Source organism: Panthera leo, chromosome B4 (genome assembly GCF_018350215.1).
Source record: "Panthera leo isolate Ple1 chromosome B4, P.leo_Ple1_pat1.1, whole genome shotgun sequence".
NCBI lineage: Eukaryota > Metazoa > Chordata > Mammalia > Carnivora > Felidae > Panthera > Panthera leo.
In genome coordinates this window covers 117,130,778-117,143,301 of record NC_056685.1, presented here as the reverse complement: position 1 = coordinate 117,143,301, position 12,524 = coordinate 117,130,778, and the positions used below count along the sequence as shown (strand labels likewise).

The 12,524-nt window shown below is 33.3% G+C and overlaps 1 protein-coding gene across 4 annotated transcripts in view; it reads right to left on the bottom strand.

Annotated features, from left to right (window-relative positions):
* Window positions 1–12,524, bottom strand: part of CFAP54 (cilia and flagella associated protein 54) — a 288,803-nt gene that overhangs the window by 153,597 nt on the left and 122,682 nt on the right. For all 4 annotated transcript variants that reach the window (XM_042947439.1, XM_042947441.1, XM_042947440.1 and 1 more), the window contains 2 exons: window positions 8,471–8,585; window positions 7,363–7,463 (listed from right to left, as the gene is read on the bottom strand). In XM_042947439.1, the coding sequence (XP_042803373.1) occupies window positions 7,363–7,463; window positions 8,471–8,585 (216 nt within the window). The remainder of the gene's footprint in view (window positions 1–7,362; window positions 7,464–8,470; window positions 8,586–12,524) is intronic.

Sequence of the window (12,524 nt, the reverse complement as noted above, 5' to 3'; positions counted from 1 at the left end):
ATAACTCTACCTTCAAAATAAAAATCTAATTTCCAAAATAAAAATCAATCTTGTTCCTGTATGAGGAAATCAAGTCTCCTCAAAATGTCTAGGAGAGTTTGACAGGACTGGCTGCATCTTCCCTGCACTGAGGGTGAGAGAGTCCAGCAAGAGAAGAGGGGAGTCTTCCTCTATGTACCTTGTCAAGGTAAGAACACACTCCAATGGCTTGGAAGAGAGGCAGAGCCAGCCCAGAGGGTACAGAATGCTTCTTTTACCACGTGAGCAGTTCCTAACATTAAGGGCACTCCACAACCGGCTCTGTGTCTCTATGAGCCACAGATATGAGCAGACCCAGCAGCCAGAGAGGAAGCTCAGGAAGGACAGTCAGCATAAACACTCAGCGATATGGAACCATAAGAGGAAGGAGATGGAAACCCGAAATAGGAAAACATTAGAGAATCCAGACACTGTCAGCTGTGTATTCGAGCTTTAGCAAATGAGTTAATACATTGTCACCAGTGGAAATAGGATTCAGGATTCATACCATCATAAAAAAGAGTTACAATTAGGAAAAGAGAGAACACTGGAAAACATCCTGTAGCGTGGAACTGAAACTGGACCTATCAGTGTGAATTTATAGTTTTAGACAGATACATAGGTCTAGTTAGGTGGACATGTATATTTCCCAGTTCTTTCTGCTGAAAGGGCCTAGAAGCACAGATACATCAGGAGCCACTAAAAGGAATCAACTGGCTCCAGGACCGGGGCAGGAAAGTACAAGATGAACATCTTGTGGTAAATCAGAGGAAGCTCAAAAACATGATGGGGACACGTCAAAAAGATTAAGGAGCCAGGCTGAAAGGGCTCCTGCTGGCCAAATTTGGAACAATTTGAGACTCAAAATAAATAATGATGTTAATTTGATAAAGGGTATTCACAAAAAATAAACCTACCACAAATACCATTCTTAACAACAAAATGTTGAAAGCTTGAAAGCTTTTACTCTGAAACAGAATCAGACAAAGATGCCTACTAATACCATTTCTTTCAGCATTGAAATAGCAGGCTTAGTGAGAACAATAAGCAAGAAAAAGGCAGTGGGGGCAGGGAGAGTACAAGGATTGAAAATAAAGGAATAAAACAGTTGTCAATCATAGACAATATGATTATATATTTATGAAACCCAAAATAAACTACAGATAAAGTATTACAATTAATCAGCAAATGTATTAAGCCCATGGAAGACAAAGTCAATATAAAAAAAAATTCTATTTCTACATATCAGCAACAAACAATTAAAAATGAAATTCTAAAAAGATATTTCTAGTAACTTAAAAAAATACCTAGGAATTAACCAAAGCAAAGATGTGCAAGACACTTTCTATTTTCACAGAAAATAAAAATTATAAGGATAATTTTAAACTATATAGAACTAAGTGAGAATAAAAACACTACCATATACTAAAAATTGGAAGATACAGCTAAAATAGTGATTAGAAGGAAATGTGTTAGTCTTCAATGATCATGCTTTCTGATTCAAAGCAATCCCTACCAAATTTCCAACATGGTTTTTTTTTTTTTTTTGTATTTTTAAATTAACAATGTAATTTCCATTTTCCCCCAGGAATTACTTCTAAATGACTATTTAAGTTTTTTAAATGCATAGAATCATTTTTACTCTATCTTTTCAAAAATTGGTCTCTACTGTGTCTGATTATAGTAATGTGGTTTGTATGAGTACAATGTTTGAAATTTATTGAGACTTGCCTTATAGCCAATACTGTAAATGTTCTATATGTGCTTTAAAAAATAAATGTTTTTTTTTTAAAATCCTCTAAAAAATAAGCATTTTCCAGTTGTTGGTTACCTGTGACCTTTTTTTCTCCTAAATTTAGAATGAAGTTGTCAATTTCTGCTAAAATACTACCAAAATTAAATGAGGTAAGCATCCCACATCTGTATATACTCTTAGTGAAATGTTGGTTCAGGTCTTTTGCTCATTTCCTTTTCTTTTTTTAAGATTTTATTTTTAAGTGTCTTTTGATCATTTTCTAATTGGACTGTTTATTTTTATTATTCTTTTGAATTTTGAGAGGTCTTTATATATTCCAGATATAAGGTCTTTCTTGGAGACGAGCTTTGCAAATACTTCATCCCAAGTGTATAGCTTGTCCTTTCATCCTTTTCATAGAGTCTTTTACTAAGCAAAAGTTTTAAATTTTGATGAGGCCTGAGGTTGTATGGTAAACATATGTTTAGTTTTATAAGAAATCCCATAGTGTTTTCCAGAGTGGCTGAATCTTTTTACATTCCCACCAGCAGTGTATTAATGACCTAGGTTTTCCTCATGATTGCCAGTATTTAGTGTTATCACTGTTTTTTATTTTTGCCATTAAAATAGGTTTTAATGATATCTGTGGCTTTAATTTGTGTTTCTCTAATGGCTAATGATATTGATCATCTTTTTATGTGTTTATTTGTCATCTATATATAAGTAAAACTTTATTTGTTCACAATATGATTGTCCACACAGAAAGCCTACATCTATGAATAAATTATCAAGTAGTATTGAAGACAGTTGTTTACAAATCAAATTATATTCCTATACAAAAGAATAAAAGCATTCAGAAATGTAATTTTAAAACACTGTTTACACTAATACCAAAAAGCATTTATCTGACATAGCTAATGAAAGATGTATGGCGTCTTTGTGGAAAATATCATAAAAATTTACTGAAATATATTAAATAAGACCTAGGTACATGATCTGTATACTAATAGAAAAAATCAATATTGGGAGAAAAAAATTCCCAAACCCATCTATATATTCAAACCTATCTCTATCAATATCATGAGTTTTTTGTATTACTTGACAAGCTATTCCAAACTACTCTGTGGAAGAATATCCAAGACTTCTTCAATATTGTGATATTGGCCCATGAATAGATAAACAGACTAAAGGATAGAAAAGAGAGCTCAAAACTACATACATGAAAACTTGCTAAATGACAAAAGTGACAGTGATGGCAGAATAGACTATTCAATAAATGGCTAATAACAACTACTCAATAAATGAGACTAGACACTTGGGTACCTGTACCAAAACTACAAAAGATGGGGAAGGAGATTCTTCCTTTCACGATTCACAAAAATAAATTACAGTTAGATGAAACTTCTAAATGTGAAAATCTAAAATTTAAATTCACAGTGAAAATACCTTTACTACCTTGTTCAAAAACAATAAAGAGAAATGTTGACACATTTGACTCCATCAACAATTATAACTTTTGATTTAAAAAAGAAAACTTTTAGGATGCCTGGTGGGTCAGTCTGTTAAGCATCCAACTCTTGATTTCAGTTCAGGTCATGATCTCACAGTTTGTGAGAGCAAGCCCCACATCAAGCTCTGCACTGATGTGCACAAAGCCTGCAATTCTCTCCTACTCGCTCTCTCTGCCCCTCCCCAGCTCACACTCATAGTCTCTGTCTCTGTCTCTCTTTCTCTGTTTCAATAAATAAATAAACATTTTAAAATAAGAAAAAAGAAAACTTTTAACATGTAAATAGATAAGCCAAAAACTGAGAAAAGCATTAGTATCCAAATTTCTAAAAATAAATGAGAAAACAACAAGTTTTTAAATGTACAAAGGATCTAAACAAGCAGCCCTGAGAACAAAAAACCCCAGGATCTAATTAAAACATGAAAAGACTCCTACTCTCATTAGTAAACAAAGAATTTAAAATGAAAATAACAATGAGATAAATTTTCACAATTCAACAATCCACAAAAATTTGAAAATGTGATAATAACACCAACTGTTGGTAAAGACATTGAATACTGGAAACTTGACACACCACTGATGAAAATTTAAGAGCAACTTAGCAATATCTAGTAATGTGAAAGATGTTCATATCTTGGGAACTGTACTCCTATGTATTTACCCCAGAAACTCTCAACATTTGCATACAAGAGCTTTGTACAAGAATGACCTTTGCACTACTGTTTACATCAGGGAAAGCTTGGGAAACAATTTAAATATCCATTTACAGGATACTAAATAAATAAATTTTTATTTATTCATGCAATGGAATACTCTACAGTAGTAAAATGAGTAACTAGACATATATAATCAACATTAAAAATCTCAAAAATGTAATATTGAGGGAAAGGAGCAAAATGGCAAAGCAAATTGTAAGAAAAGTACTACACATTATTTAGGAGTATATACGTATTCAGTTGAAGTATAAATGGGGTGCCTGGGTAGCTCAGTTGGTTAAGCATCTGACTTTGGCTCAGGTCATGATCTCGCAGTTTGTGAGTTCTGTGCTGACAGCCTGGAGCCTGATTCAGATACTGTGTCCCCCCTCTCTCTCTGCCCCACCCCTGCTTATACTCTGTCTCTCTCTGTCTTTCAAAAATGAATAAACATTTTAAAAAAACATTCAATTGAAGTATTAAGTCACTTGTGATAAACATGATAAATGACAATTTTGGTTAGTATTACTTCTGGTTTTTACAAGGGACAAAAATGCATTCCAAAAAGGATGCATGAGACTTTCAACTGTGTTTGAAAGTTTTATATTTTAAACTGCATATAAAAAACTGTACATGTTTTTTGTTATATTATTTTCTATGCTCATCTAAAATATGTCATATTTCAAGTCATGTTAGTGGGGTATTGGGAAACTTTTCAATTAGCAATAATTGCATCTTAGATAAACCTCATTGGCTATGATATTACCACTGCCTGATGGAGAGTTTCGAGCAACAGTCATTAAGGATACTCACTGGGCTTCAGAAAAGAAATCATCAGTGAGACCCTTAACAGAGATAGAGTTAAAACAGAATCAGTGAGAGATGAAGAATACAATAAACAAGATTGGAAACAAGTTTGACACAAGGAACAGCAGGTTGGAAAAGCAGAGGAATGAATTAGTGACCTACAATATAAAATAATGGAAAATAATGAAGTTGAACAAAGAGAGAAAGAAGAACTATGCAACATGAGAATAGATTTAGGGAACTCAGTGACTCCATAAAATGTAATAACATTCATATTATAGGAGTCTCAGAAGAAGGAGAAAGAGAAAGGCAGGCAGAAAATTATTCTAAGAAATAACAGAAAACTTCCTAATCTGAAGAAGGAAGAGACATCCAGATCCAGGAGGCACAGATAACTCCCACTGAAATCAACAAAAGCAGTCCAACACCAAGACATATTACAATTACATTTGCAAAAATATAGTGATAAAGAAAAAAATCTTAAAAGCAGAAAAAAGAAAAAAATCTTTAAAAATCTTTAAAAAAATCTTTAAAATCTTAAAAAATCTTAAAAGGATAAAAGAAGTCCTTAACTTACAAGGGAAAACCCCTAAGGCTAGCTGGAGATTTCTCAACAGAAAGTTGGCAAGTCAGAAGGGAGTGGCATGATATATTTAAAGTGCCAAGCGGGAAAACTCTGCAGCCAAGAATACTCTATCCAGCAAGGCTATCATTCAGAATAGAAGGAGAAATAAAGAGTTTCTCAGACAAACAAAAACTAAAGGAGTTCATGACCACTAAACCAGCCCTGTAAGAAATATTAAAGGGGACTCTCTGAGAGGGAAAGAAAGACCAAAAGTGACAAAGACGAAAAAGGAAACAGAAAATCTCCAGAGACAATAACAAAACAAGTAATAAAATGGCACTAAATACATACCTACCAATAATTACTTTGATTGTAAATGGACTAAAGACCCATCTATAGGCTGCCTATACGACACTCACTTTAGACCTAAAGACACCTGCAGATTAAAAGTGATGGCGGAGAAACATCTATCATGAAAATGGATGTCAAAAGAAAGTTGGAGTAGCGATACTTGTATCAGACAAGCTAGACTTTTTTGTTCTTTTTTTGTTTTTACCCTGCTTTGGTATTAGGGTAGTACTGGCCTCATGGAATGATTTTGAATGTGTTCCTCCTATTCCATTATTTGTAAGATTTTGATAAAGATTGTCATTACTTATTTTTTTTTAATGTTTGGTAGAACTTAGCAATGAAACCAAGTAGTATTGGGCTTTTCTGTTCCGGGATATTTTTTATTCTTAATTCAATTTTCATTCTTGTTGTTGGGCTAAGAATATTTCTTACTTCTTAGATTCAAGATTCATGATTCAGAGTTTTGGTAACTTGTTTTTTTTTTTTAGGAATTATCTGGGGTTTTTTTCCAAGTTATCTGATTTGTTAGTATACAATTGCTTATAGTAATCTGTTATCACATTATGCATTTTTTGTAGTTATTTGTTCTATTGTTTTCTCTTCCATTTCTCATTTTGGTTTTTGAGTCTTTTTTTTTTTTCTTAGTTAATGTAGTTAAAGCATTGCCAATTTTGTTTATTGTTTGGAAAAACTGGTCATTACTTTCAATGTTATGTTATTGTTATTCTGGTCTCTATTTTATTTATTTATGACTTTTCTTTGTTATTTCTTTCCTCTACTAAATTTCAGTAAAGTTTCTTCTTTTTTAGTTCCTTGTGGTATAATGTTAAGTTGTTTCCTTGCACTTTTTTTCTTAATGTAAGCATTTATAGCATTAAAAATGTCATAATTTAAATTTTTGTTTAATGTTTATATATTTTTGAGAGACAGAGACAGAATGCGAGTGGGGGAGGGGCAGAGAGAGAGAGAAAGACACAGAATCCGAAAAGGTTCCAGGCTCTGAGCTGTCAGCACAGAGTCCGACATGGGGCTCGAACTCACAAGCCGTGAGATCATGACCTGAGCCAAAGTTGGACACTCAACCGACCTAGCCTCCCAGGTGCCCCAAAAATGTCATAATTTAAATAAAGAAAATAAAGGAACAGTCAAACAGATAGTAGGCAAATACCAACAAAAACAAAGTGAGAGTGGTTCTATTATGCATATGTTGCTCTTAAGATCCAAATTACTAAATAAAGAAGGACATTTTATATATATAATGATGGTACGATATATAAAGAATATATAAGAATCATAAGTTCATACTCATAAAAATAGATGCTAAACATTTCATCATGATAAATTTTATGGTTTCAGTTTTATGAACAAGAACATCAGGCCCACTAATAATTAAAAGTAATTTACCAATCAGGTTCTTGACCACCCTACCTAAACTACTACCTCCACCCAAGGCCAGTTACTCTAGGCATATCATCCTGTTCATTTATTTTATAAAACTTATCAGAATGTTAAATTGTCTTGTTTATTTGTGTGTTCACTTATTTAATGTGTTCCTATCATTAATATGTAAGTTCCCCAAGGGCCGTGATCTTATCTATCTAGTCTACCAGTGTATCCCCAACGCCCAAAATAATGCCAACCACATAGTAAACATTTATGGAATTAATTAATCAGTTAATACCTTTCATGTTCCATCATTTCAGCAATAGATGGATTTTTAGAAAAAAATTCTCTTAGAGTTTCCTTTCTTTTACTTCTTTTTGTTGGCATCATTTCTATAGTCTTAATATAGGAGATAACAAAAATGTTACAAATTAAATCTAAACTATGAACACAATATTATAATTTATTCATACTCTAATGTTTATCTCTTGACAATGAAATACAGTGATATCTTTATAACTTTCAATTAAAATTACTATCAAAAGAAACAAAACAATATATGACTATAAAAATATCCACATGGAGAGGAGCCTAGCTGGCTCAGTTGGTTAATTGTCCAACTTCAGCTCAGGTCATGATCTCACGGCTTATGAGTTCTACCCCCATGTCGGACTCTGTACTGACAGCTCAGAGCCTGGAGCCTCCTTTGGATTCTGTGTCTCCCTCTCTCTGCCCCTCTCCTGCTCACATTCTGTCTCTCTCTCAAAAATAAAGAAACATTAAAAAAATTTAAAAATATCCACATGGGGGGCGCCTGGGTGGCTCAGTCGGTTGAGCATCCGACTTTGGCTCAGGTCATGATCTCACAGCCTGTGAGTTCGAGCCCCGCGTCGGGCTCTGTGCTGACAGCTCAGAGCCTGGAGCCTGCTTGAGCTTCTGTGTCTCCCTCTCTCTCTGCCCCTCCCCCTCTCATGCTCTGTCTCTCTCTCTCTCTCTCTCTCTCTCTCTCTCTCTCTGTCAAAAATAAATAAGCATAAAAATTTTTTTTAAAAATATCCACATGGTAACTTAAGAATTATAATGTATTATATAATAATAATATTGTTTATTGGTATTTCCTACTGTTTCTTTTTTTTTTTCTCCTAAGAAAGAGAGAGCAGGGGAGGGACAGAGGGAAAAGGAGAGAGAAAGAATCTTAAGTAGGCTCCATACCCAGCATGGAGCCCAATGCAGGGCTTGATCTCATAACGATGAGATCACAATCTAAGCCAAAAGAAGAATCGGGCACTTAACCAATTGAGCTACCCACGCACCCCTATTTCATATTATAATAAATACAATGCAGCCAATCATTTCTAGACACATGAATCTCTTAATTTCATTAACTTAAAATTCAAAAGTCTTACTCTTCCAATCTCCATTACTACAGCTTTGAACTTCTTCAAAGGTTTGCCAGTCTTTTTACACAAAATATTGTCTTTATATTTTGTTCTTTTAATTCCAAGTAGGGATTCATTCCTCCTAATACAAAAATAAAAAGTCAGTTAAAAGGATCTGTAAGAATTTACAAAATTATCCCAAAGCAATAAATCTTTAATGAATGTTGTCACTGAAATCGTATGAGAAGAATGTCCAAAACTGTTTGTGTCTCATGCATAAATTAGACTGTGATATTCCTGATCATCAAGGAATAACTGCCCTTTCGAAAGAGCAAAATGTAATTCATACCATAACATGTGATGAGAGCTTATGTATGACACAGAAGAAACAGAATTGAACTGAAAATAAAACAACATGAACACATCCCTTTAAAACTGAAAAGATAACTACATAAGAGTTTCCCTGGACAAGCTATCTTGCTACCAACAGATTTCAGTCTCTTTGGTTCCATCATGTCAAGGCTCTTAGCTGCTATCATGTTCTGAATACCAACAGGTGCTAGGCATTTTATATGACTATGAAAACTTATCCCCTCCTCCAATGACTTGTAGAAGTTCTTAACCTCATTTTTTCAATCTGCCATGGGCCCCTAAGGTAATCCAGGCCCTTCCAGCACTGTGAAGTCTCTCATTATCCCCCCTTCTATTGATACTTATCATCTACTGTCCCTGAAATTTCTATATTTTCTAAAATTTATATTTCTTTGGGTAGGTATTTGCTAATTCCAGCAAAACCCTGCTATCACATGATAAACGGGATCCAAAAACTTAAATTGAATAAAATGTAAGGCTAATGAAATGGAAGGCTAATGAAATGACTGGGTGAGTCTGGATGACTAGTTACAGGAGTTGGGGTTTCAAATTCACCTTGGTCCCAATGGCTGTTGGCCACTTATTTCAATTTTAATGAAGATGATCCTGGATCCTATGGTTGGTTGGGACTCCAGCCCAGCTGCAGCAGTTCCAAGAGTCCCCCAGTTGGTTGGCATTCATTTTGGCAAATGTTTTGTCTCCATCAACTAGGAAGCTTGGACCAGTGACCACTGGGGACTTGGGGAACCACCCTGTGCAACTTGCATCTGGAGACTGATTGCCTGCTATTTTCCAAGCAGGTTGGTCTCTTCTCTATCCCCTGCCTCACCCACCCTCCAGAATGCTTGACCTGGTTTCTGTTACTGCAGAAAGATACAGGAAGGAGAGAAGGTCATGGATATACACTTGCCATCTTCCAATTTTCTCAACATTCGCCTCCATGCTCTGCAGAATTCTCACCCACTGAATCAATTAAACTCCTCCCACTTCCTGACCTCTTCAAAGAATGCTTCCTCCTAGCTTTTTATTTTGTTTATGGTATGTTATGAAAAATGGGATTTTTAAATTTTTATGTAGTGTTATTGATCTTTGATTTCATGGCTTATTCATTATTTTAATTACTTATATCAACACCTGTTTCTGACTAAAAACATTGAATCCCAATGTCTGCCTGCCTATAATTTCAAAAACAGAACTCTGTTATACTTTATCTGATAATACAAATCTCTCTTTTGCTCTTTTTTATTTTTCAAATATATTTCATTATTCTAGGTCATTCCATAAAATGAATTTTATTAGAATTACATTAAACCAATAAATTAATTTGAAGATAATAGAAATTAAAGTAGTCCATCTGCCCATCAAGTAATGTACTATGTCTCTCCATTTATTCAAGTCATTTTTAAAAATATCCCTTAGTGAAAATGTTTGATCTTCTTTTATTAGCCTAAGTCTCCTCACAAATCCTGATAAATTTAATCCCGTGCTTCATAAAAATGGGATCATTTTTCCATTATACTGTCTAGTTGATATAGGAGAGCTATTGGCTTTGCATCTAGCTATCCTATGGAATTCTCTAATTAGTTCTGATAGTTACTGGTTAATTAGCTTAAGTTTTAAAAAATAATTATTTGCAAATAGCAATCACTTTATCTCCTTTTCAGAATACTTCACTGAAGAATTCATTTGACAAACATTTTGGAGACCCTATTTTGTGATAATCACATGAATTCTAATCTTAAATTCTATTTCTTATTTAATGCTCTGGCAAGAACTTTCACAACAATGTTAAATGATAGAAGGAATAAGTTTCCTTGTTAAAAAGCTAATTTGAACAGAAAATATTCTTCTACACCTAATTTGCCAGGAATGGTTGTTGAATTTCACCACATGACTTTTTAGCATATGCTAAAGGTTCCTTTGACTACCAGTAATAATTACATTTGCAGATTTCCTACTATATTTATATTGAGAATAAGATCTACATTTTCAGTGCTGAATTTATAAGCTAGTACTTTACGAATTTTTGTTTCTATATACTACTGATTTAGAATTGACTATTTTTAAAATTCTTTTTATAAAGCTGCTATCAGAGACTGGTGTGATAAATTTAGTAGGAAACTTTAAACCCATGTGCTGAAATAGCTTTATGTAAAGTAAAAATTATCTGTTCCTTTAAAATATGAAAGAAGTAGCCTAAAAAAATCTGAACTATTCAATTTTTTACTATTTCAATCAATTCTTATTTTAAAAATTCCAGATTATCATCATTTTCAATTAGAAATTTCTAATTTATTCATATTAAATTGTATATGCTATTATCTAATGGTTGTTTAACTGCTTCCAAATGTATGATTATTACCTCTGTGGATTACTTGTATTTCACTTTCTCTTATTACGGTGGCTGGCAATTTGACTAATTTATTCTTATCTTCAAAGAACTAGTTCTAGTAGTTACCAATTAAATGATTTTGAAACCATTATTTAATTTCAACTTTTATTTTTATTTTCTTTTTTTTGCTTTCTTAGATTTATTTAATTTTTCTAATTGCTTGAGTTCAATGAAAGTTCATTTGATTTTATTTTTAATTTTTAGTAATAGAGGCTTCTAAAGCTAAAAATTTCTCTATTTTGAGTACATTTGATGTTAGGGTTTCTCATTATCATTAACTTTCAAAAGTATACTTTCAGTTAGATTTCTTTTTTGATCCAATAATTACATATGCCTGTATTTTTTTATAAAATTTCAGTTTTAGGGGCACCTGGGTGGCTCAGTCTGTTAAGCGTCCAACTTGGGCTCAGGTCATGATCTTACAGCTCGTGAGTTCAAGTCCCACATCAGGCTTTGTGCTGCCAGCTCAGAGCCTGGAGCCTGCTTCAGATTCTGTGTCTCCCTCTCTTTTTGCCCCTCCCCCATTCGCACTCTGTCTCTCTCTCTCTTTCTTAAAAATAAATTAACGTTAAAAATTTTCAGTTTTATTATACTGTAAAACTATGTGGTCTTTACAAATTTTACTCTCGGTTATCTATTGAGCCTTATTCTGCAACTTAAATATTACTTTTTAAATATTACTTTTTTAAAAAAATTACGTATTAAAAAAATATTACTTTTTAAAAAATTTAATGAGTGCTTTAAAAGGTGTTTAGTCTCGATTGGCTATATATATTAAATTAATCTTACTAATTATATACATGTTCTGTGTTCTTTTTATTTCTTTCTAAAGTAGCATGTTCAACTCTCTCAATATTATATTTCTGTCAAATCAACCTTGTCTTCTCAGCAGTTACTTCCATATACATTGATTTTTTTTTAATATAGTACATGAAAGCCTGAGTGGCTCAGTTGATTAAGTGTTGGACTCTTGATTTTGGCTCAGGTCATGACTTGATCTTATGGTCGTGGGATCTGCCCACTTTGGCCTCTGTGCTGGCAGCTTAGAGCCTGATAAGAATTCTCCCTCTCACTCTCTCTCTGCCCCTCCCCACTCATGTTCACTTTCTCTTTCTCTCTCAAAATAAATAGATAACATTAATAAAAAAAGAACATGAAAATTTATGAAATACCTTTCCATTGTCATTTATAAGCATGATTGGTAGAATCACCCACTTTGAATGTGAAAAGGTAGAATTAAAAATAAGTAACACAGAGATTATTCTTTTTTCTTTTTGAAAGAGTTTCCTTTTTATTTTTATTTTTTTTATTTTTTAG